Source organism: Phytophthora parasitica (assembly GCF_000247585.1).
Source record: "Phytophthora parasitica INRA-310 unplaced genomic scaffold supercont2.9, whole genome shotgun sequence".
NCBI lineage: Eukaryota > Oomycota > Peronosporomycetes > Peronosporales > Peronosporaceae > Phytophthora > Phytophthora nicotianae.
In genome coordinates this window covers 961,055-984,958 of record NW_008648995.1, presented here as the reverse complement: position 1 = coordinate 984,958, position 23,904 = coordinate 961,055, and the positions used below count along the sequence as shown (strand labels likewise).

Here is a 23,904-nt window from a genome sequence, read left to right as displayed (position 1 = left end):
AGGTAGCTATCTCGGCCGCTTTTGGATGGCAAAAGTGATCTACCCAAAATCATTCGCTAAGACACCTCCTATCAACGAGAATGGGTGGATGTTTTGACTCGGTTACTTGAGTGTTTTGAATCGGACACTGGGAACTCAACTAATTGGATCGGACACTTGGATCAATCCTCTCACGCAACAAAATACAAGCCTATAACTGTAAAACTAGATAAATAGACTTTCCGAAATTATAGTTATAGCCAGATGGAACCACCAAATCTGCAAAAGTATCCGATTGAAATAGTAATTTTGCAAGTGTCCAGCTAAAAATACAAAAGTAACCAGCTCATAACTACATGTATTGTACCTTTCTGCCAAAACGCCCTCAGTTTTATGGTAGTGTGGCCATTACGGAAGACCTCCTATCTGATCGGGTGCTTCCGACTAAAATTTAGCCTAACCCTTTGACGAAAAAAAAGACGATGCCAATCAAAGAAAAGGGGTGCTGTCGCGAACAAATTGTTGCATTTCAATCGGCCATTTAGGGTGTCGTCGACATTTCCTGTTGTCTTGAAGAGATGGTACCATCTCCGAAGGCTTCTGGCCGAGACGCCCAGTACACCGGCAACTACGCTGATCTCAATATTGTAGACATACTGCAAGACAATGCCTCGCCAGCGTATGTCTGATGAGTAGCCCATATTTGATTTAAAATCAATCTGTTGTGGATACCTTACGTAAGGGTAAATGGCCGGCAAATACTGGCCATTCAGCCCTTAATTTGTTAAAAGGTACCCTTTAGACCAAATCGGAGCCCTTACGTAGGACCTCCACAATCAAGTATTATTGGATCATAGTCGGCAAAATCAAACAGTGTTATTGGTCAAATATCATTTATTTAGTGGCCTGGCTTAGCAATTCAACTCCAGTTCGTCCTCAAATCCCACCTTTAGCCCTACCCACCCTTGCTTAGGACCAGCCTTTAAAGGTCAGATTGGCCAAAACTTTGGAAAGGCACAATAATCACTCCACCCTCCAAGGGAACTCTTTGCTCCAAACTGGAAATTACCTACTCTCTTTTTTACCAACCAGTACCAGAAGGAGCATGACGGATTGAGCGCGGTATGCACCTTCAATACTACGCGCCGGTCGAGGAGGAAAGCGACGTGAGATGGAATACCCAGGGATATGCATGGACGCTAACCCATCGAATTAGTGTAGCTTTGCGTTCATAGTCATTTTATTATCTAGTACGTAAATCAATATAGCGCTGTAGTATATTAGTATGAAAGCGGGATCGTATCCGGATCAGTTAATGTATCGAAAACACTAACTACAACAACAACAACGCGGGCCAGACGCATCAGATAAACAGAACCCATAATTTTATTTTTTTTTCTAAGTCAATGCGATCATGCATGGTTTCCCCTCAGCAGCTCGATACCTCGTAAAAATCCATGCGAATGTGACAAAATATAAATAGTTTATCTTGGTATTTGTATTGCATGAAATTGTGTACAAACACAACACACGAACATGAATTAATCCCAGTTGGGCTGCACGTTTACTTCGTACCACCAGTATAACCTATCAGATACACCGTTCACCCTAATTAGTCGTGCCACGACTATTTACCGTGTACGACTTCCAGACTGATCTCACGCGTTTTACAATTTGATTTTCGAAAGAAGTTGCTAATCTTTTCTAAATTCAAAAGGCATGGCGCATTTCAGCTCGTCGAGATCAGATCTACTATAACTGCATCAATTTGCTAGTTGAGGCAGAAATGCAAGTATATATCAATACCTGTGGGATTATTATTTACGGTGCGTGATTGTTTAGGTCACACGACTGACTAGGGTGTAACAACATACTACCTGCCATATACTAATAATTCATCACGCAACATGCATCTAAAAACCAAACCGCTCTCGCTTTATCTTGCAGAGCTTTCAAGACACACATTAATTGCATTATTCGTAGGACTCAATCGTTCTAGGTGTTCGGGATTGAACTTCATAAATATTGAAAAAAAACCCCGCAGCTTTTCAGAACTCGGTGCTGTTGGCATTCAGCAAAGTCGCAATGGTCGAAGCATGGAAAAGTTGCGGTTAGAGTCTCTCGTGCTGCATTTTTCAAAGTTTTTTTCTTCTTCTTTCCTTTGTCAGTTTTCTAGGATTTTATTGACTAAAAATCGAAACTCGTTATGCCAAAGCTGACGAGAAGCGTGCCGTAACCTTGGGTAAGGATGCTTCACAACTAGTTTTTCGACTGTATCCGTGGAGTCCGGAAGCTATGGAACAATTTAATCTCGCTTTCCCTTCAGCTACCTACAAGGACTAAGAATTGATTCATTATACTATTAATCTAGAGCTGTTCCGGGCGAAAGCACGGCTTTGTTATCGCTTCCTTGATTCATTGATAAGAGAGCAAATTTCGAAAGACTAAATTATTCGCCAAATGCATGTGCAGAGACAAGCAATGAAACGGATGAGAAAGATGAACTTCAGAGTGCATGCTCCATCTCGCTTATTCCAGTATTTGGCATCAAAGAAGCGGACTTGATGCCGACAGGATATGTGCCCCGTGTCGTGGAGGAGTTTCTCGCGTCTGGGTCAGACATGAATGTACAACTTGTCGACGTGGATGGCCTTATTTCTCTTTTCGATGCTTGGATACAACTCGTATCATACGAGAGGCGAGAACTATACTGTTTTCAGTTACGCTTCCTGTGCATTTTGTCTAACTGAAATCACAGTCGACTGTCCAGAGTACGCGTAATGCGCGTTTTACTCAAACGTGTTTCCATAGTGCTGCAACACTACGATTAAGGCCAGCAGCAATCGGTTTTCACCCAGTTCGCCCAGTCCACCTTGCCGGGGTCCCTCGTTTCCGAGTGGAGTGCCAACCGCATTTCCAAACGAACACCCAAGCGCCGAAGATGAACGTGACTCTAATGCTGACTGTGCTGAGCTGCATGGTGCTTGCTGTTGCCAACGCTGATGACTCTGGGCGCCAGCTACGTCCTAAAGATTCTCCGGGTTCGACACCCTCAAAGCCTTTTCGTCCGCGCAATGACGATCGCCAGCTACGTCAACAAGATCTCATCGGCGGCGTTATCAAAACAGTTGATTTGGTGCTGAACACCCTAACTCTGACGCCCGCACCGACACCCGCACCAACGTTGGCTCCGACGTCGGCGCCGTCCCCCGCGTCGACGGAGCAGCCTGACGAAGCGGAGCTTTTGCGCCGTCGTCGGACAGGGTAGCGAGAAGATTGCGAAACAAAGCAGCGTTGTTTGCCTTTTACATTGTAATTCTGTCAATGAAGAACTCGCTACATGTACAGACGACCTTTATCCATTCTGAGAACGTGTTTTCACTCACTTAACGGTTAAAACTGAAAATGTACCTAACCGAATAGCTTCCGGTCAAAGTCAGTTTGATGAAGTCGATCACCAGGAGCTGAAAATAATCCGACGGCAACGTCAAGAAAATATGTCGATAGACAAATTAATGCAGACGCACAACAGATCTCCGTTTAAACTTGTGAAGAGACCCGTTGCACCTCAACGGACAATGTAGCCATAGCACAAGCTGAACCCATTCTATGCGCCAAACTTCAATAAACCTGTAGCCATTTCCTTGTGCCATTTCTAAAATCTCGACGCTCTCCACACCCCGATAATCTATCTGACTGTAAGGAAAACATGCGCACGACCTTCGTGCTGGCGTTGGCGGTGGCCATTTGCGCGCTGTTGAGTGTTCTCGTCGTCCAAGCAGAAGAAGGGCGACTACAGGTCGGCCAGATCAAGCCAACCAATCGCCGCGCTGAGGAGACCGAGGAGAAGTCCGTGAAGGCAAGTCTGCCCAAGATCCAGCACCCAAGCAAGTAAGAGCGATCAATAAACAGTAACATCATCTTTGAAGAGCGATAACAAATAGCTTGGAGAAAGCAGCAATAATTTCAATAAACTCTTCTTATGTTGCAGCTCAAACTTGGTCCATCGGAAGAGGAAGAAATGTACCCAGATCGCCCTCTTTATGGGTTCAGGGTACAAGCTTCACAATACTCAAGAGCCTCTTCATTTTTAATCCACCGCAGTGAGTGAACAATGAAGACGACGCAGATTGTAGCAGTGCTGAGCTGCGTGGCGCTTGCTCTGGCACCAGCATCGATCGACGCGGTGCGGTCCCTCCGTGCCGAAGATGTAATGACTCCGTCTCCTCTGGATGCGTTCAAGGTTGCGATTGCGAAGTTCGAGAAGAAACCTGCGAGTCGCCGACTTAACAGCGATGAAGACGAAAAGGAAGTTATCAAGAAGTTTACCAAAGCTATGGAAAAGATGAAGAAGAATGGACGAGCTTGAATGACGACGCACAAACAATAGGCCGCAATAAACAGAGACAATTGTGAGTCTTTTCCTCATATTCCAATCCCAAAAATCACTAGAGTGCCCACTTGCAGTGTCCATCTCATTAGATACGTCGCTCGTTGTTTGTACAGACTGAGAAGCATTAATTAGCTGCGTTGACCGGGATCTACTTCCCCGCACTTGCAGTCTGGGGCTCCTCGTCGTCTTCATCTTCTTCGTCCTGCACCACCTCACCAGCACTTTCAATATTGCCACGAGCCAAGAACAAGTGAGCACGAGATTGGCCACGCAATTCTTCCTGTCGCTCGCTGTGTGCCAGCAAATATGCCTCGCTTCCCATCTATAACCACGGCAGAATTAATTAGAGACTGCGGGCACAAATGAAGCATCCCTTCGATAATTTACGCACCTCGACGAGGCGAGACACCGTGCGATCAAACGCGAAGACCTCGTCGACATGTGATTTCATGTTAACGTCCACTTGGTAAAGACGCTCGGGACTTTCCGGTGCTAGACAATGCAACTAATAATACCAATGAGATATAAAATATCAGTTCATGACAGACATATAAAATAGTAAAATAAATAACTTACCCGCACATCCCGATCGTACATGCAGTCAACGAACGTGATGAATCGTCGCATCTGGTTCAGTTTCTCGGCGTTGAGCAGAGGAATATCACTCACAAATACAACGGAGAACGCTTCTGCAATCGCCAGATAATCTGCTGCTCCTAGAGGTTTATCGCACAGGTCACTGAACGTAAAACGGCAAGCTCCAGCTTCCACGGCAGCCTCCGGTACGTGCACTTTACGTCCCTGTGTGGTCACGTACGTCGCCACTGTTTCCTCTCCTTTACAGTACGTCATGAACTCGTAGTCGAATGCAGCACGCGTGTCCGGAGTGATCGGATATTCGTACACATTGTCAGCATGAATGGCACCTTTCAGCACGCGGTAGTCCGTGGTCGAGTCCTCCAGTGATACGACGTTGCAGCGTTCTCCCAGTAAATCAATAAACGGCACAAAAAGCTCACGTTGTAGTCCGTTCTTGTACAGATCACTGGGTGGTCTATTGGACGTCGCGACCATCACGAATCCTCTGGCTAGCAAGGCTGAGAACAGTCTCCTTAAGATCAACGCGTCGGCCACGTCCGTCACTTGGAACTCGTCGAAGCAAAGCAGCCAGCTGTTCTCCAATAACTCGTCTGCAATGTGAGGAATAGGATCTTCGTGGAAACCCTGTCGTCGCAGCTCGTGCATCCGCTTGTGGATGTCCAACATAAACTCGTGGAAGTGCACGCGCAGCTTGTGCTCCACTGGAACGTTGTCAAAGAACATGTCCATAACGAAGGTTTTACCGCAGCCCACGCCACCGTAGAGATATAACCCCTTGGGTGCGTTAATCGGTTCCTGTTCAGTCTTCTCCTCCTTGCCCGTCAGCTTCTGCCACCACGAACCGGAGGAGTTTGTATTGGTCGCTTGCGGCTTGGGACCTCCGTAGCTTACCACTTCGTCGTATAAAGCGTCCAAGTGGTGAACGGCGCGCACTTGCACGGGGTCGTAGGTCACGTTGCCGCTGTCTGCGCGCTGCTTGTAGATGGCGTGGAGCGTGCGCTGGCTGGACGGGATAGACGCCCCCAAAGTGGAGTTCCAGCGTGCAGCATGCAATGCATTTGACTGACGCAGCGAGGCCACACGTCGGATTGTCAGTCGGTGCATCTTTGACGTAGAGAGGAAGTCTAGAGATGCCTATATAGGACGATGTGAAGGACGCGCTCGAGGACGTGTGGCCCTACTGACAAAATGGGCGCTTGCGTTGTTGCGTTCGCACAGATGATGGGGTTTAAACTTTTTTAACGGCCCCAATGTTTCAAATGCAGAAAATGCAAACCTTTTATAACCAACGCTTCACGTTTTCAATCTTCAAAAGGAGGTGACTTTAAAATGATACTGGCTTTGAAAGTGAATGAAAAATTAAGGGATTGTACTTTAAAAGTGTCACTGTAACGAGATTGAAGTGCGTTCTGATTGGCTGATATCGTGGCTACAAACAAAAGTGCGCATAAGCTGCGGCACAATCACTCCATTGGAAGGTGACGGCGTGCATTTAATGTTAGCTCTGCATCGTGGCAATGGTAGCGAGGCGCCGACCTTCAAGTACCAGGTCGAGTGGCATGCTGCTTGCTCGCCAACGCGGCGAGCATGCCGACAGCAATCTACTTGCGCGTCCACATTCTCCTTTTTGCCGAGACCCCTGAGTTTAAGTCGGAGTCTCGAAGCGGACGAGGATGAGAAAAAGAAAAATCGATATTGCATGACCGACATGAGGGCCGTGCGGACCGGCAGCTGGGATCAACATCTTCTTCCTGTTGAAAGAATGCAATGGAAGGATACGATGGACGCGCAACAGGCCACAATGAAGTGAAGCAAATAATACATGGTACTCTAGCTACTCGGCGTACGTAAAAACTGAAAATGCTGTTGTCGAAAACTGTATGGTGCTAATACTACTAGACGAGAAGCGGAGATGGGAGTCATGTCTCCATCACCGCGAGTTTTGCTGTAATGTGCGTGCTAATACGCATACTGGAAGCGTCAAAACGAAGCACAAGAATAACGTCAGTGTTATTTACACCAGAGCTGAACGTATTGGGAGCCGTACGTACCATGTCGTAGTGCTCGAACGCACTCCTCTATTGCTGCCGTGTTCTTGGAAGCCTGTGCACCCTTCTTGTAGACTACTACTAATGCATCGTTGCCCTCTACTACACTCACTTGTATACATGAGTTGCGTCCGCTCTGGATTGTCATGGAGCTCACCCCGTCACCCGAAAATGACACTACAGTATCAAACAAAGGACCACGTAAGCCACGCACTCAATAGCAGCTATATCAGCACAACGTACTCATATCGATCGAGCTATTTACTAGCGCCTGAAGGTTCGCCAATACTCCAATCGGGTCCACATCTCCTGTTGCACACGTCACTGCGCCGTCTACCACGAGCATCGCCTTCAATATTCCCCGCTGCTTTTGTACTGTTCGAGCAACACGCCGCCAAACGATTAGTCATTGGTCTCAAGTCCCCAAAACACCTCACTTGGGACTAAATTGCCATGGCACACGCACATTTTCTAACAATAGGCTTGACCGACTCGCGTATAACGCTGAGTATTCTGTACTGGAACCTGTGGAAGTCCCGCAGATTGTGACCCATGTTGCCCAGCTCGTCCCCATGCTGCACAATGAACGCTGCCAGCAACTCCTGCGCCACGAACGCCGACAAACTCGCTCCGTCGGTTGTATCATGGAACATGGCGCAGAAGACCTTGTGCTTATCATTGGTCACCACCGTCACGGCCACTAACAGCAGCGAAATACAGCGCACAGCGTTAATAATGGTTCATACTTTCCAGCTTCAAACGCTTCTAGCGAAGCAATAATACTGAATCCACGCACCGGAAGACATCTGAATATAAGACACAGGCGCGCCGCTCGCTTTATTGGAGAATTCGAGCATCGCCGTGATTAAGGAGCCGACTAATCGAGGCTAAAGCGCAGCATATGCACCAAACATTGCAAACATGTCCACATTTTTTTCAGTCAAAAGTCGGCTCATAGATCGAATTTTAGAGTAAAAGTTGCACGGTTAGAAAGCCAAGACAATGACGAAGAATGATACCTGGGCGACGGCGTTTGCATATTCTTTGGAGAAGAGCACGATGCCGCTGGACGCCATGATGAGCACGTTGCGCAGCATGGTTCGCAAGCGCTTTGTCTTTGGCCAAGGGGGAGTCAGGAGACGCGGTAACGATTTGACTTGGATTCAGTAAGACATCGAAAATTTCATTTTATAGAATCAGATTGTGAGAATCAGAAATTGTCCTATAAATGAAGCTGCTGTCACTGGTCATTGACCAGTGACAGCAGCTTCATTTATAGGACAGTGGTCAAGCAAGAATCTAGGAACAGACTGCAATGACAGCGCACGAGTCTGCGCCGGACACGACGCCGCTAATGGAGCACGGAATCTCTGGCGATGATGCCGCTCCTCAAGTGATCGAGCGCTATCTGACAGACGAGCAGATCCAGCAGTTTATGGACGAAGGAGTCCTCGTAGTACCCAATGTTCTGACACCAGAAGAGGTGGCGCAGGCACGTCATGGACTGCACAGCGAGCTCGCTAAGTACGGAGTGGTGCGTCAACAACTGCGCCTGGTGTAGTTGCAATGAAATTCTGATGTTGTTGCAAGTGTATTCTTTCGCGGTTAATTTCTAGGACCATGACAATTTGGAGGAGACTGGCGACAATCTCAAGAACTTGTCAAGTACTGGTGGTGCAGGTGGAATCCTGGACCTGTTCTATCCATCATGGCGATTGAAAGTGGCCGAGAATGAGAAAGTATTTGCAGCTATGACCGACTTGTGGGAGGCGACGTACGCACACAACCACCCGGATTTCCTGCATCCATTCGGAGACTTCGATGGCAAACGTGGCTACATGTACATTAACCGCGTGTGCTACCGCGTGCAGGATGTGATATCCAAGAAGTTTGCTAAGAAGAAGTCACGTCCAATGCAGCGATCATTAACCCCACACTGGGACTGCTGTCCGACCAAGATGTTCGACTCAGGCAAGGACACTCCGCGATGGCGACCAATCCAGTGCATCACGGTGCTCACTAGCAACACGGAGTCCAACACAGGCGGTTTTGAATGTGTGCCTGGCTTTCACAAGGAATTTGCTGGTTACGCTGCGAAGAATCAGCCTGAAACTGTGACGGAAGCTCCATTAACGGCTGCTCTTCGCCGTCCGCAGGTCTGTCTTGGCGACTTCTCACCCCTGCGTATGCAAGAAGATCGAGCCATTATTGATCGCTACCAGCACATTGGATGCGAAGCTGGCAGTGTGATTTTATTCGACTGGCGCCTCCCACACGCCAACAGCTACAAACACGTCGGCACCATCCCGCGCGAGGTCATTTACACGGGTTTCATCCCGGATATACCAATCAACCGCTCGTATGTTCAAGAACAGCTTCGTCGGTACAAAGCTCGTCTGCTCCCCGCTGATCACTGGCAAAAAGATGACGTGCATTCTCGTGTCGCCGAGGATTTCTCTGCTCACCATTTTTCGGCGTTAGGCTCTCGTCTTATCGGCCTTCACCCATGGTAACCTCAACATGGCTACATTTCGCTGATCGATTCCAACCTAGAATATAGTTTCCATCCTACAGTTAAAATTCATGTAGTAGTTGTGTACAGTGTGCCAATCAGCCATTCGTCGCACAATGCTACGGAGCACAAGGTCGAGTGCTGCCGCTTCAGCGCTGCGTCGACGCTCCCGAGCGATCTTCGGCACTTCTAACAGGCCACAGACGCCATCAAGACGCCTTTCTAGTATTGCATCCGTTCCTGATGTCTATAAATCTTCTGACAATAGCAAGAAGCATGTGGTCGTGGGGATGTCTGGCGGCGTGGACTCTTCGGTGGCTGCACTACTACTCAAACGCCAAGGTTATCACGTCACTGGAGTATACATGAAAAACTGGGACCCTAGTGATGAAGAAGGAGAGTCGGCGTGTCCTGTAGACTCCGAGTACTTGGACGTGCAGAAGGTCTGCGAGCAGCTCGGTATTGAGGCGCAGATGGTGCGTGGAGGTGGTTAAAATGGACGTGAGCTACACTAATTAGTTTCTAAATGGTGGTTTTCGGTGGTTGCAGGTGAACTTGGTACAGTCGTACTGGAACCAGGTGTTTGCTCCGTGTCTGGAAGGGTACGAAGAGGGTTTGACGCCGAATCCGGACATATTGTGCAACCGGGAGATCAAGTTTAAAGCTTTCACGGAATACGCGAAGAAAATTGGCGCGGACTATGTGGCTACGGGTCATTATGCAGCATTGCGGCCTGCACATGGCTGCGGACCACCGAATCTTTGTGCGGCGGAGGATGATACGAAAGACCAGAGCTATTTTCTGTCGAGTGTGGACGGCAGAGCGTTCGCTAATGTGCTGTTCCCGCTGGGAGGGATGCGGAAGACTGAAGTCCGGCAGATTGCAGAGCGTGAAGGTCTTTGCACAGCGACGAAAAAGGATTCGGTCGGCATTTGCTTCATTGGCAAGCGCAACTTTGCGGACTTCATCCACCAATATATCGAACGACAGGAGGGGTATTTCTACACTGTAGACGGTGAAAAGATGCACTCACACCTCGGATTTACGGCTTACACTGTAGGTCAAGGTGCACGACTTCAAGGTATGAGTGCAAAGTGGTTTGTTGTTGGGAAGCACAAGTCCGACCACTCCGTGATAGTAGCCGAGGGTACACGTAACCCCGCTCTCTTCTCGGACACGCTCTTCGCCTCAGCAACGGAGTTTAACTGGATGGCAGGAGTTTTGCCTCAAGAGCTCCGTGATACTGGCTGCATGCGCTGCTTCTATAGAGTTCGTTATCGTCAGGACTTGGATGAATGTACGATCTCGCTCGTGTCGAACCACGAGGTTCGCGCTAGTGCTAGCAAACTCCATGACTGGCAGCCCGAGCCACTGGCAGATGGTGAAGATGAAGAAAGCAGGGAGAGAAGCTACTTACGGGTAGACTTTGACCATCCACAGCGCGGTGTCACGCCAGAACAAGCCTTAGTGTTGTACCGTGACGACGGACTTTGCTATGGTGGCGGTCCAATTGCTGCGGCTGGTGAGACTTACTACGAGCAGGGTAAACCTCTCGCTGACGATGTCCATGACTGGCATAGACAAGGATAGAGAGGTGTTCGATTAGTGTAGCAGTGCCAGAAATACAAGTGATGCACAGGAGTCTGTCGTAACCACAACTCGGATCACCCTGCTGTCCGAATGCCGCGCAGGTGATTAACGATAAGTAGTATCGTCCTCGATGCCGCAGTCTACCAGCAAAAGGTCTCAATTTCTCGCCATTTTCCGATCGAACTTTCCCGGGTTGTGCTTGCCTGTTGCAAAAGGAGGCTTGCGATGTATAAGTGTATTATAATATATTTTTAACCCCCCCAAAATGTATCAGGCACGTTTGTCAAAATCCTTGATGTTGTATCAGGCACGTAACACTGTGGTTTTGCAAATCCCCTTACAAACTTTACGTCAAGAAGGGGTAGGGATACCCATCCCAAGATGCCCATAGGTCTGTACACGCGTGCATTTTCTGAAAAATAAGTTGTCATGCTGTGAGACACACAATGATATAGACAATCAGAGGTACAATTGCGCGCCACCAATTTTCCCGCTCATTCGAGAATATCTCCCCTGTCCCGCACAAGCCTTGTCCCGAGCACGCCCGTGGAATCATGACGTTCAAGGCTTGTTGGAGAGAACTCAAGCGCGACGGTTGGACATCGAAGCCCCCCGTTGGACTAACTAAAGACTTCTTCTACATAAAGCCCAGGAAAAAGCAAGAAGGGCGTGCGAGGTGAAGATTTCTTCATTGGCGAAAAGGAGCTGATGGATTACTTGGACCGCTTGGCTCTTGGTGAGTGTACAGCCTACTGTAACGATATCACTTTATTTTTCCAGCTACCATGTGCCAGCGGCCCAGATGCACCAGAAGAAGAAGGATCGTGAAGCTTACGGACAAACAATTGCTGCCCAGAACGACCCCAACCACGGTGAAGTGACACCAGGAGGTACGAAGCGTAACACGTGTACTATACACGATATGCAACTGACCTTATCGTGTATCCGACAGACATGCAGGCTGTTCAGATCGAAGCCGTTGATGAACCTCACGCTCAGTCGCAGCAGGTACCGTCTAAGCTTTGGCCAAACTATCAACACTTGACTGATCGAAACATGACTGTATAGGCTCGCCATTGCGCACTACACCGGGTGGCCGCCTGATCTCCACATCGCCACACCTGACGGCAAGCGACGCAGACAGTGCGACGAGCTCGCATAACAGCCCAGTGGTGCAGGTTGATACCGAAGGTACATTTGTAGAGCTGAATTATGCAGATGCGACCTACAGGCTAATGTGTATGTTGTGTATAGTTGTGCAGCGCAATTTATCGGCAGACTTCGAAGGTACTGTCGAGTCTGGAGCCGGCAACGACGTAGGTCCTGGCTGTGTGGTCCCACCCAGACATGAGATACTGGCGATGCCCCATGTACAACCTGTTGACGAAGAAACAAAAGTGACGGAGCCTACAAACCAGACCTCCTCCATAGGTTGGTTTATCGTGTATTGGACACGATATCGATACACAGTTACAATCTTAACGTGTATATGATGCTGTATTAGACACGTTACGTGATCCGAACATTGTTCCGGCCGCCGACTCTCCTGGTGATTATGCAGTCCTTGATTCCGATGGAGGGTGTGAGAGGGATTCTATTTACGATGACGACGACGACCTCGGATGGTGTGAGCCTAATCCAGGCGGTGAGGAAGAGAATGAAACACCTGCAGACATTCTTTTTACTCCAGATTTTCTCAATGCCGTCGGTGTTATCAACACTGTTGCACGTGGTGCAGTATCAGACGACGCGTTGGACGCGATACGAGACAGAGGATGGACGGAATCACAGCTCTGTACTCCATACCCGTTCATGGATGAACCTTACGATGTGCGACCTGACGAGTGGATGCGTGAAGACTACTCTGGTATCTACGAAGGTGATCATGGACCTACCGCTGGTGCACCTAACGCAGCGTCTACGGTGCTGGGCGCATTTCTGCGTTTTGTAACACCACAACGTTTGGAACGGATTGCCGGGGAGACCAACGCATACTTTCACGAAACTTTGGATGCTCGTGTGGAAGCGCAGCATGTGAAACAAACTAGTTCGCAAAAAGAAAAAAAAACCGAAGTTCGAAATTCAATCGCCGCAAAAAATCAGGGAGATATTACCGGACGTATCGGGTAGAGAGTTGTGCATCTTTATTGGATTGCTTATTGCGAGAACTATATCTCCTAATAAGGAAAAGTTTGCTCACCACTGGAAGACGACGGACGAGGGAGCCACACCGCGAGGTTGTTTCGGCCAATTCATGAAACGAGATCGCTTTGATCACATTTCGCGCAATCTTCACTTTAGCTGCAACGCCGACCCAAAAGCTACTACAGATCGTGCATGGAAACTTCGTCCGGTGATAGACGTTCTTCAAGATACATTCCAACACAGCTTCATTCCTCCAGCTGCCATGGCGTTTGACGAGGCGAGGCTGCAGTCAATGTCTCCGTTCAACAAAATGCGGTCTTCATGAGAGACAAACCTCATCGCTGGGGGACGAAACTCTTTATGCTGTGCTGTTCTTCGTCGGCTTATTGCATCCGGTAAGTGAGCGTGCTATTGAGGACGCTCGTTTTTTTTTGGCTCTAAAGTTGCCTTATCGTGTATGGACCACGCTAACAAGTATTTGTTATCGTGTATGTACAGCTTCGAGGTATAATGTGGAAAGAAGGCGATGAATGACGGCACAACCCCTCCGGACACCAAGTCAGGTCCAGCTGCGGTTGTTCGGAACCTGCGCCATGTCTTCGGAGCTGCTGGACCGTCGGACTTCCGCCTTATTGTAACGGATCGCTTCTATACGCCGGTGGTGCTGGCCATACAGCTGTTGGTGATGATATGCTACAGTGTGGGGACCGTGATGTCGAACAGGAAAGCTCTCACCAAGACAATTATCCCTTCCAGGCGAGGAAAGAAACCAACAAAGAAGCGACCGGATAATATCGAGAGGGGGACATTTCAGGTTGTGGAGGTGACACAGGTGCCTAGCATCAAGTATGCCTGCTGGTGGGACAACTGGTGTGTTTTCGTCCGGCGGGGGGAGGGGGGGGGTAGCGCCAAACTCGACAGGATTGTACGCCGCGACTCTACTACTGGCGATCAAACCGAAGTCATGTGTCCTCGATTTGTAAAGGACTATCAGTCGTTCATGGGTGGGGTCGACGTCCATGACCAGCTTCGCCTACAAAGGTAAGTTGTCTTATCGTGTACATACACTTAATGGTAATATTGTTAACGGTTATTATCCGGTATGTTATTTTAGGTACTCTCTTCAACTGGCCCGCGCTACAAAAAATACTACAAGTCGCTGTTTCTTGGCCTAATGGATCTTGCTATCATCAACGCCTTCATCATTTACAACGCCCGCCGTGTTACCGAAGGAAAGAGTAAGACACCACACGTTGTCTTCCTCAAGCAACTCCACCTGGAGCTATGCCAACTTCGACCAGATGATTGCGCAACCGAGGGCAGCAGCCTACGCCTACTAAAAGAAACCGTGATCAACCAGCGCATGTATCAATACAGGCGGATGAATGGAGGAAAGGCAACGGAAACGAGACGAGGAAGCGCAGGCAGCGGGCCTGCAAGGTCTGCTCGGTTTTTGAACGTGCTGACCAAGCGCGTGGTGGAGAAACTACATTCTACTGTGTTGTTTGCAAGCTGAAGCCATCTTCAACGCACGCCTTGGCGTCTCGTGTCTTCCTGTGCAACAAAGTGAAGCACACAAATAACGGAGTAGCGACGTCGTGCTTGAAATATGGCACAAACAGTGGAAGACCGGTACCATGATACCGCAGGCGCAGCGGAAGCGCAAACTTCGAGCTCGAAAACCTGCGCGCCATCCACAGGGGGATGACAGCGGAGAAGGAAGCTCTGATGGGCAGTCAGACGGCGAAGAATCTGCAACTGGCAGTACGCCCCAAGCACGGCAGCGAACAGACGACTAGGCAACTGGTGGCTGCAAAGTTTGACGTGAGTTGAATATACTACATTTTTCTGTATTGCTAGCAGATCACCATCTGTACTTGAACTCTAAATTTCGACCAAGGCTTGCACGGATTTCTCATCCTCCGCTTTGTCTTTGGTCATGAGTTGCGCAGGCTTTGCACTTTACGAACACGATTATTGCAATATAGTGTATCATTTGTACACGATAAACATCAAATACACGATAATCACTTTGCTGGTGTGCTAGGGGTAGGGCGTTGCACTGGCTTTGAAAACACACGATACCAAACATATTGATTTCAGTAATGCTCCCCAACACGAAGATAAAATGTATCGTGTATAGGGATTCGGTTAATGAGCGCAGCTGGCAAACTTGGCCGAAATTCACAATGAACAATTGGGGAAACGGCTTGTAATGTTAATGACGCATTGCAGATTTACCATAAACCACGGCCTCAGTGGAACTGAGGCCGTGATTTATGGTAAATCTGAGTCCGTGCTACATGTACACTGTACAAACCATCTAAATCAAGAAAAGAAAAGGTGCGACCGCAGAAAACATGGCGATGACACTGCACCTTAATACTAAATTTTGAACTGTAGTTGTATTGATAATTTGATACTGAAGTATTTGAGTACTTGAAGTAGTTGAAATGTTTTATTACCAATATGTGAACCCGATGTTTTCTTCTGTAGCGAGTAACATCCTGTAGCTCACAGGCTATGACTGATTACGCAGATGCATTACTGTACATGTAGCAAAACAGAGGTTCAAGCATCTGCTTCGATCCGAAGCAGTACACTTAATAAAAAATGGAAATTTCCCTGACTAAACAAAACATGATTACTGGTAGTGGTATCATGCACAACATGGCGTTCTAGCACGTTGTCCCGTAATCTGGGGAAGTTACTGTAGAGAAAAGCATTTTTTTCTTGCAATTTTATTGGAACAAAATTATGAAAATATGCTCACGTCAAAGTAAACCTGCAGAAAATATGTACTTGAAGTAAAAAGAATATCGAATGTAGCGCAGAAAACCAAAAATGTATACAATAATACTGAATTCTCTTGAGGAATTAATCTATTCAAGTAGATTCGGCCCTATTTGTCGCAACGTAAGTAGATTAGACTGAGACAAAATCTACTTACACCTGCAAGTGGTCACATACCTGTTTTTAGACTCGTAAATAAAGTTGGAAAAATGTTTTTTTTTGTTTGGCTCATACCGTGAGGGACGAAGGAGAAGTGAGTCCTTTTGTACTATGGTTTTGAAAAGCCGAAGTAAATTTGCTCAGGTTGCAGTTTTAACGTGGTCAGCGCGCCGTTGCAATTATTATGTTTTTCTATGTTATTTTGAAATGCATCCATTCAATACGGTAAACAAAACAGAGGACCGAATACTTACACCATTCTCCGATCTAAACTGAGAATTTCTCCGATCAAGCGAGAATGGTACAAACTATTTTATTTACCCCCCCCCCCAAACCCGAGGCCTCGGACTTTGGTTCTATTCAACGAGTCAACCAAATATAATTTCCCTGCTTTTTTATACGCCCTTTGCTGCTCCAGCTACATTCTCTATCGTACTTAACCCTCCTAGCCCGGTATCCTGTATTCTACAGATTAAGCATTTTAACAGGACATAATATCCCGCAAAGTTTGATGCACTCGCAACAGCTCTAAGTTTGCACATACACTTTTGTATAGGTGGGGGTTCGTGAAATGATCATAATTGATTTGCGTGAAATAATCATAATTGATTGGCGTGGGATTTTTCCACGGCGATAGGAAGGCACATATAAACCCCGTACAGGTTTGAAAGTTCCCATGTTAGCCGATATTGGGCATTTGTGGGCCATTGCTTCCCTCGTTCATTCGCAAAAGATGAACGGCCCAGGCGAGAAGACATTCAACCAGTTTTGAGCTTCGCAAGGAAGGGTGGAAGCCCCGCCAGCCTATAGATCTCATCCACCACCATCGATACGTGAAACCGGGGATCAAGAGCCGCCTAGATGAATCCAAGGAGGGGGAAGATTTCTTCGTCGGTAAGAGTACGCAGCGGGGTTGTAATAGGATTTGAATCTATGATGTGCCTTATATGACAGAGGATGAGGCGTTAATGGCTTAGGGAGACGTATTGGGCGTCTGCAATTCACTGTGTCTGGCTTAGCAGCAACGGGTCGACCTCCAACAGGCAAGAGCGCGTCATACGCTGCTATCGAGAGCGAATTGCCTTCCTAAAATTCTCCAACGACCTTTGCCGCGGCGTGTGTGCCAAGGCCTTGCAGTCCGATAGAAGAAACATCTCGTACGTCGGTTTCGTCGCATATTCGGGATACTACAGAACAAGAGGATGGAGCGATCACTCCTATTCTGGAGGATACAGAATATACGCGCAGCAACCACGACGATGAAGCCAAGAGCGAGAGCGACGTTCATGAAGCCGCTCTAGCCTCTGTGGAATTCGATGTATTCGACAGTGACGCCGTTTTGGAAGGGATGAGGTTAGAGAAGTTGTTCGGGCCCACAGATGCAGACGATGTAAACATGATGAGCATGGCAGACAGTTGTGACTCTGATTCGGATGCTGACGACGAAGATGTTATGGCAGACAACTAAACTGGACATGACATTCGCGAAGGTGTGGAATACGTAGCTGCCGATGATATGGATGACGCCGACGCTGTTGACTACAAACTGGACATGACGGACGATGAACTGCGCGATATCGCTGAATCGGGATGGACAATATACGTTGAAGAGCATTGCGGTAAGTCTGTCGTATATGATATGTGCTAATTCTGTATAATCCTTCTTTACCCTCGTGCAGGTGACCTACAAGTGCGACCTCCTACTAACTATTATAGCGGCCCCTGGGGTTCCACACGCTCGGCGGTTGCGTACGCAGAGTCTCCGTTGGCCATGATTGTCTATTTTCTTCCGAAGGAACTTTGGATTCGGATTGCGGACGAGACCAATCGATATCGCCAACAAACCATTGGCGCAGTTGCCGCTTTCCGGAGAGCTAAAATGCTGGCGCGACAAGCTCAAGATTCCCGAGTAAGTGTTCCAAGCTTGGAAGACTACGAAGAGAAGCTGGGTAAGTTCAAGCGTATCCAGGCACATGAGCTTGTGCAATGTCATTGGCCTGCTGATTGCTCGAACTCTTGTCCCCATTCGCGACGGTCTCTCGAAGCATTGGTGTACGGATGAAGACGGAGCCATTCCATGAGGCACTTTTTCGCGTTTCATGAAGTGTGATCGATTTGAATCCATTCTGCAGGTCATTCATTTCAACAACAATGAGAACGACGGGGCGCAAGAGGACAAGGCCTGGCAAATCCATCCTGTATTACAAGCTGTCGAGAGGACATTTAGGCGCGGCTATCGGCTTGGGAAGGTGGTATCCTTCGACAAGGGAATGATGCCCAACCGCAGTAAATTCAACCCAATGCGAGTCTACATGCCGGACAAGCCCAGCAAGTACGGAACGAAGTTCTACATGACCTGTTGCGCAGAGACGGCATACTGCTCAAGGTGAGACCAGTTACTCTGTATTTCCCAGAATTACATATTCTGTATGCTACAGAATAACTATCTACGGTATTCTGTTTATCCTACAGAGTTGAGATATACTGTGGTGCGGACAAGAAGAAGGGAAAGAAGAATTCGCCTGATGAAACTCTGGGACTGGGACCAAAGCCGTCGTTCGGAACATCACCAAAGCCCGGGCAGTCAGCGAAGCGGCTCATAGTGACCGACAGCTACTACTCCTCCGTATCGCTGAGCCTGAAGTTGCTGGAAATGGGATTCTACCACGTTGGCACAGCATGGACTGATCGGTTGGGGTGGTGCTCAATGCATTTCACCCAGCAGAAGCGGCCAAAGAAAATTCCGAGGGGGCCGTACCGCATTGCTCAGGCTCGCGACTACCCTGAACTTGTAGCTCTGAGTTGGATGGATTCTAAGCCGGTGAACATGCTTGCGACTGGGTGTAGCACCTATTTGACTAGTGTTCTACGGACGGAGAAGAATGGATCTCGTAGTACAGCTCATGTCCACAACTGGTTGTTGACTGCGGCCTTGGCATGGGAGGTGTCGATGTTCACGATCAACTGAGATTGCAGCGGTACTGTAATGGGCTCACTGTGTGCCCACTACTTCGGCATACACGTTAACGCACGTGTATGAGGAGGCGTAGTTTGCTTAAACTTAGATTATCTACTTAACCCTTTCGCGAAGCATCTGTGTAAACTATACTATACAAATTTAAGTTATTCCCATCTAAAAGTTCGCATTTTTCGCCCTTTGGATAATTAATATAGAAAGTACTTGTCCTCACATCTCTTCAGATGCACGAACGTGCTGCAATCCTACATGTCCAACGTCGCATTTTTCGCCTTTTTAGGTTGCATTTTTATTGGTTGAATTAGTGTCGACTGGTAAAATAGAACGAAAGGGGTCGATGATTGGATAAAAAAATGATTTTGAGCGAAAATTCCGGTCATAGATGTCGTAATAAATCTGTACTTCTCAGGAAAATCTCGTTTCTGAACGGATGCGGTGTCTATGATGATGCTCGAGCTTTCCGTGCCGGCCACGCGCCGACCGTAGTAGCCAATGTCTACGCACACGGGTCGGCGAGGCCCTCGCCTCTGAAGATGCCGCTCTCTGTTCTCTTGGCCGGGTATCACGGCTGACTTGTTCCCGGACCACGGTCATCGGCATCGGTATAGATGATGCAGCAGAGCCGCCAGGAATACGATGAGGCTTCGTTTGAATTGGTCTCTGCGGCGGCACCTGTGGCTACTTCCCAATTGTACGTATTTATTTTAAAAATATATGGTCATATCGATTTTCTTACATTTTTGTCGCCAGTTTGTATTATTTCATAAGCTAATTTCCGCTCAAATCGAATTGTATAAGAATATGCATATGATATATTTGTTATTAATACGAAACCTGCAATCTATAATAACAAATTTCGACCCTCCGTCGCCAAATGAACCCCCACTTCGAAGAAAGCGATGGACGGGGCCAAGAGGCGTCGCGACGGCGCACTGCCGAACAACTCAAGCAAGCGTCGTCGTGTAACTCGCTCCTCCGCTGACGACGCGCTTGTGAGCCGTGCAGGATGGAATGTAAGATTTAACGACGTCTGGACAGCTCTCTTGAAGCAAGGTTGGACGTCCAAGCGGCCTCGGGGTCGAAGCCTGGACCCGCGTTACCAGTATATTCGACCTGGTGGCAACCAAAATGGAGAGGAGGGGAAGGACTTTTTCCTTGGAGAAGCCGCCGTTCTGGACCATGTCATGGGTGGCGCTGGGGTGGACGTTGACGATGGTGTAAATAGTGTACCCGTCGAAGGTGAGCAGGGATCATGCGATACTGCAGATATTTACGTTTAATTACACATTGCTTTGGCTGGTTTGCAGGAACTGCTATGGGTGCTGACGAAAATTTGAGTGGCGGTCGTGCTGGCCCGACTGGAGATGGTATCGTGGACAGCGGTGTCGTGAATGGCGAAGGTGAGCGAGAGTGACATAACACTCACGTCATATGTATCTAACGTTGTGGTGTTGATGCATTTGTTGCAGGTGGCGTCGGTGATACCGCGCATGGTGACCGTGCAGGGACTGTTCGTGGTCGTCCAGACACTGTACTTGTCGGCCGTATCGAAGCCGTTTGTGGTGGTGAAGATGTGAGTGGCTCAAGCGCTATAGCGGCTAGTGTTGGAGGCCACAATAAAGCTGGTGAAGGTGAGCGAGGTTACCGATATGATCTCACTGTTCGTAGATAACGTTGGAATGTTGCAGGTGGAAATGAGAGTTGTAGTGGCGCGGGACCAGCAGGCCGATTCGGTGATGGTCGTGGTCGGCGCTGTGGTCGAGATGCTGCCCAAAGTCGATATGAGCCGTACGGTGGTAGCTGTGTCCATATGTTGCACGGTATGGAATGCAGTCAGTGTGGCGTCTATAGCAGTTCTGATTTTAACCAACGTGAGGACACTGTGCATGTAGAGGGCATGCTGGGAGCAGGAGAAGTTGCATGCGCGGCTAACGCTGGCGCCAGACTTGGTGAAAGACCTGATGTAGATACTAGTGTCCTTGCTCGTGGTGGAGATGCAAATTTTGAGTTGGTCTCTCGGGAAGGCTTTGGTTCTCGTGAAGGTCGTGGTTCTCGTGGAGGTCGTGGTTCTCGTGGAGGCCGTGGTTCTAGTGGAGGCCGTGGCTCTCGTGGCGGTCGTGGCGGTCGTGGTTCTAGTGGCGAGTGTGGTTCTCGTGGCGAGCGTGGTTCTCGTGGCTGGCGTGATTCACGAGGAGGTCGTGGTTCTCGGGGAGGCCGGACTGGGCGTGGCGGTAATACAATCACACATCCTTCTAGTGTCTCAGGTGCTTCCACAGAACCAGGTATGAATAATCTTGCAATGATTGGGGTGTTGGTAAAAGGCTAATCAGGGGGTATATGTTTGTGTTAATGTTGTAGCTGGTGCGACAGATCGAAGTATCAGTGATCTCGTAACACCAGGTGAAGGTGGTGCGGCCAGTGTCGGTTTGGTGAACGCATCGGCGGTGCTGGAGTCCCCTGCGGCGCCACCCTCGGCCGTTAGATTGAACACACCAGCTACTGGGGCAGCAGCGGCTTCCCAAACGACTCCTCGTACAACCCCGGTTTTGCTTCATGAACTGTACGTGGATAAGTTGGTCGCTTTTACACCTGACAAAGAGACGTGGATGAAGGCCAAATCATACAAGCTCATTGGGACGTCATACATCATTGGCCGAGTGTATCGACACGTGAAAAAGGGGAGGAGTGCTAGACTTTTCCAGATACATTGGTTGGACAGCCAATTTCAAAACACAGTCGAAACTGTCGGAGTCGGAATTGTTCAACGTGGAGTGAAAAACTACGTTGCCCTAACACGTGTGCGGAATCCAAATTGGCGTGTGCTGGTAGAACCGGACCCTACGGATGTGATCGACATCGGTGCAGATAATTCTGACCTTGAAGAAGAAGAGATTGGAGCTTTTGATCCTGGTAGCGTTCTCCCATCCAGTCTGGCAGAGGTGGAAGCTATCCGGAACATGCGATTCGTGCCCAGAGAGGACGTGCAGGCACCTTCGTACTTGTACGTGCATGCTGACGGTACAACCAAGACCTACGCCCGCCCTGAGTTTAAGCACATGTTTGAACACTCGGCAAGCTCAAGCTTCTTTGCCTACATACCCATCTATTTCTGGCGCCAAGTGGTACACGAGACCAATAGATATGCCACCGTGAACGACATTCGTATCATCAATCCTTTTACGTTGGACGAGATGATGGTTTTTCTGGGGATTCTATTTTACATGACCACGAACGATAAGGGAGAGTACGCAAACTACTGGGGGCCACAAACGGAAGACCTGATTTTTGGTGGTTCCACAACGTCGTTGGACTCGGTGATTTCCCTCTATCGGCTCAAGTTGCTACGTCGTTGCCTCAGTTTCAATGCAGCACCAACGACGCTAGCAAATGATGCTGCCGCACGAATTAGGCAGTTGCTGAACCTGCTCACAGGAGGCCAATACGTTCATGTTGGTCGCGACGTCGCTTTAGACGAAGCCAGTGTTGCCTGTCGCTCGCGGCAAGGTCGGCACATGATCGTGTACAACCCCACAAAGCCCACTGGTAAATATCACTTTCGGCTGTACATGGTATGCTGCTCTTCAACATGGATAGCATTGAACTATAAGCTTCACTGCAACGGCAGCGACATTCGAGATCGCCTTAGTGGGGTAGTTGGGCAGGAAGAGGCTCAAGAATTGAGAGAAGAATTTGAAAACGTCTCGAAGATTAGGCAGCACGTTTTGGAGGTGACGCGCCCACTATTTGGTACCAATCGAGTCGTGAACATGGACAACTACTATACTTCTGTGCAGCTTTTGCAGGAGCTGCGATTGAAAGGTCTCTATGGAAGGGGAACTATTCGTGCCAATAGCAAGCACTTTCCAGCACATACTATTCTCCATAAAGATGATTGTGTCCGTGGTGACTATCGTCAAGCTGTGGCACGAGACCATAGCATGCTTGCAGTATCCTGGTGTGATGGCAATTTGGTGAATATGGTTTCGAATGCTGATTCGACAGAAGTTACTACTGTATCTCGCCTAATCGGAAGTGAGCGGCGGTCTTTCCCAGCACCAGTATGCGTTGCCCAATACAACACCAATATGCAAGGCGTTGACAGGCTCGATCAAATTAGGGGGCGTTTTTCTACTGCGGATGGGCATTCCTACAAACGGTGGCACAAAAAGCTGGCCTTGGCGCTAATAGATGTGGCAAGATCAAATGCTAATCTTACAAGACGGTTGGTATGGACAGAAGCTTCATCTGCTAGAGATCCTCATCGCAAGTTTATGATGGAGCTTGTTGGAGAATTGTTGAATGGACAATGGAAAGCTGCGCCTACGGATGGCCGAATGCTTTACAATGGGCAGTTCGATGTCGATGATGGCGCGGATCGCGACGCAGCGGTTGATATCCCAACCCCGCAACCCAGAGATGTGAAACCACGTGAAGTAGCGGCTGTATGCACTTCGGTTTCGTCAAGACAAATTTACGCAGACAAGAACAGAAAGCGCCGCCGCTGTATCGTCTGTCGTTGGGAAGGCAGGTACGCCACCGAGGTTACTAACTACTGCTATACTCACGAGGTGTGCTTGTGCCGAGTCTTGCACGATGGACCTGCCAGTCCATGGATGTGCCCAAACACAACTGCTACGTGCTGGGACAAATTCCATAACTTTTATGTGTGCGAGAATTTGTTCACTGACAAAGGCAACGTTCGGCGTCA

At 48.5% G+C, this 23,904-nt stretch overlaps 12 protein-coding genes across 17 annotated transcripts; 10 read left to right on the top strand and 2 right to left on the bottom strand.

Annotated features, from left to right (window-relative positions):
- Nucleotides 1-2,524: 2,524 nt before the first annotated feature.
- On the top strand, nucleotides 2,525-3,409 carry PPTG_06367 (hypothetical protein). The gene has a single exon (XM_008900272.1). The coding sequence runs from the start codon at nucleotides 2,921-2,923 to the stop codon at nucleotides 3,245-3,247; it is 327 nt and encodes a 108-aa protein (XP_008898520.1). The 5' UTR covers nucleotides 2,525-2,920; the 3' UTR covers nucleotides 3,248-3,409.
- Nucleotides 3,410-3,528: 119 nt separating this feature from the next.
- Nucleotides 3,529-3,976, top strand: PPTG_06366 (hypothetical protein). Its single transcript, XM_008900271.1, has one exon. It carries the CDS (start codon nucleotides 3,689-3,691, stop codon nucleotides 3,872-3,874), a length of 186 nt encoding a protein of 61 aa, XP_008898519.1. The 5' UTR covers nucleotides 3,529-3,688; the 3' UTR covers nucleotides 3,875-3,976.
- A 9-nt stretch (nucleotides 3,977-3,985) lies between these two features.
- PPTG_06365 (hypothetical protein) lies at nucleotides 3,986-4,445 on the top strand. Its single transcript, XM_008900270.1, has one exon. The coding sequence runs from the start codon at nucleotides 4,094-4,096 to the stop codon at nucleotides 4,346-4,348; it is 255 nt and encodes an 84-aa protein (XP_008898518.1). The 5' UTR covers nucleotides 3,986-4,093; the 3' UTR covers nucleotides 4,349-4,445.
- PPTG_06364 lies at nucleotides 4,046-6,237 on the bottom strand. Of its 2 annotated transcripts, none has more exons than XM_008900269.1 (3): nucleotides 4,949-6,237; nucleotides 4,764-4,877; nucleotides 4,046-4,694 (listed from the first exon to the last, which is right to left on the bottom strand). In XM_008900269.1, exons 1-3 carry the CDS (start codon nucleotides 6,074-6,076, stop codon nucleotides 4,521-4,523), a joined length of 1,416 nt encoding a protein of 471 aa, XP_008898517.1. In that variant the 5' UTR covers nucleotides 6,077-6,237; the 3' UTR covers nucleotides 4,046-4,520. The 2 variants fall into 2 exon arrangements, with proteins under 2 accessions (XP_008898517.1, XP_008898516.1); XM_008900268.1 differs by having other exon boundaries at nucleotides 4,764-4,864.
- Nucleotides 6,238-6,415: 178 nt separating this feature from the next.
- On the top strand, nucleotides 6,416-6,883 carry PPTG_06363 (hypothetical protein; the record flags this gene model as incomplete). The annotated part of the gene is made up of 1 exon (XM_008900267.1): nucleotides 6,416-6,883. A coding segment is annotated over one exon (367 nt), but the record flags the coding sequence as incomplete, so codon positions are not given.
- On the bottom strand, nucleotides 6,751-8,164 carry PPTG_06362 (hypothetical protein). Of its 5 annotated transcripts, XM_008900265.1 has the most exons (6): nucleotides 8,040-8,164; nucleotides 7,817-7,907; nucleotides 7,487-7,720; nucleotides 7,264-7,395; nucleotides 7,024-7,197; nucleotides 6,751-6,943 (listed from the first exon to the last, which is right to left on the bottom strand). In XM_008900265.1, the coding sequence occupies exons 1-6, from the start codon at nucleotides 8,115-8,117 to the stop codon at nucleotides 6,903-6,905; spliced, it is 750 nt and encodes a 249-aa protein (XP_008898513.1). In that variant the 5' UTR covers nucleotides 8,118-8,164; the 3' UTR covers nucleotides 6,751-6,902. The 5 variants fall into 5 exon arrangements, with proteins under 5 accessions (XP_008898513.1, XP_008898510.1, XP_008898511.1 ...); XM_008900262.1 differs by having other exon boundaries at nucleotides 7,817-8,164; XM_008900263.1 differs by having other exon boundaries at nucleotides 7,024-7,395.
- A 171-nt stretch (nucleotides 8,165-8,335) lies between these two features.
- PPTG_06361 (hypothetical protein) lies at nucleotides 8,336-9,533 on the top strand (the record flags this gene model as incomplete). Its single annotated transcript, XM_008900261.1, has 2 exons — nucleotides 8,336-8,554; nucleotides 8,637-9,533. The coding sequence occupies 2 exons, from the start codon at nucleotides 8,336-8,338 to the stop codon at nucleotides 9,531-9,533; spliced, it is 1,116 nt and encodes a 371-aa protein (XP_008898509.1).
- Nucleotides 9,534-9,648: 115 nt separating this feature from the next.
- PPTG_06360 (tRNA (5-methylaminomethyl-2-thiouridylate)-methyltransferase) lies at nucleotides 9,649-11,122 on the top strand (the record flags this gene model as incomplete). The annotated part of the gene is made up of 2 exons (XM_008900260.1): nucleotides 9,649-10,008; nucleotides 10,082-11,122. 2 exons carry the CDS (start codon nucleotides 9,649-9,651, stop codon nucleotides 11,120-11,122), a joined length of 1,401 nt encoding a protein of 466 aa, XP_008898508.1.
- A 554-nt stretch (nucleotides 11,123-11,676) lies between these two features.
- PPTG_06359 (hypothetical protein) lies at nucleotides 11,677-13,252 on the top strand (the record flags this gene model as incomplete). Its single annotated transcript, XM_008900259.1, has 5 exons — nucleotides 11,677-11,716; nucleotides 11,775-11,858; nucleotides 11,917-12,030; nucleotides 12,191-12,553; nucleotides 12,627-13,252. The coding sequence occupies 5 exons, from the start codon at nucleotides 11,677-11,679 to the stop codon at nucleotides 13,250-13,252; spliced, it is 1,227 nt and encodes a 408-aa protein (XP_008898507.1).
- Nucleotides 13,253-14,971: 1,719 nt separating this feature from the next.
- On the top strand, nucleotides 14,972-15,535 carry PPTG_21880 (hypothetical protein; the record flags this gene model as incomplete). The annotated part of the gene is made up of 2 exons (XM_008900582.1): nucleotides 14,972-15,091; nucleotides 15,503-15,535. 2 exons carry the CDS (start codon nucleotides 14,972-14,974, stop codon nucleotides 15,533-15,535), a joined length of 153 nt encoding a protein of 50 aa, XP_008898830.1.
- Nucleotides 15,536-17,735: 2,200 nt separating this feature from the next.
- PPTG_06358 (hypothetical protein) lies at nucleotides 17,736-18,281 on the top strand (the record flags this gene model as incomplete). The annotated part of the gene is made up of 3 exons (XM_008900258.1): nucleotides 17,736-17,838; nucleotides 17,899-18,168; nucleotides 18,265-18,281. The coding sequence occupies 3 exons, from the start codon at nucleotides 17,736-17,738 to the stop codon at nucleotides 18,279-18,281; spliced, it is 390 nt and encodes a 129-aa protein (XP_008898506.1).
- Nucleotides 18,282-20,095: 1,814 nt separating this feature from the next.
- PPTG_06357 (hypothetical protein) lies at nucleotides 20,096-23,228 on the top strand (the record flags this gene model as incomplete). The annotated part of the gene is made up of 6 exons (XM_008900257.1): nucleotides 20,096-20,435; nucleotides 20,504-20,596; nucleotides 20,666-20,827; nucleotides 20,885-21,016; nucleotides 21,089-21,478; nucleotides 21,555-23,228. Coding segments are annotated over 6 exons (2,790 nt in total), but the record flags the coding sequence as incomplete, so codon positions are not given.
- Between the last annotated feature and the right edge of the window lie 676 nt (nucleotides 23,229-23,904).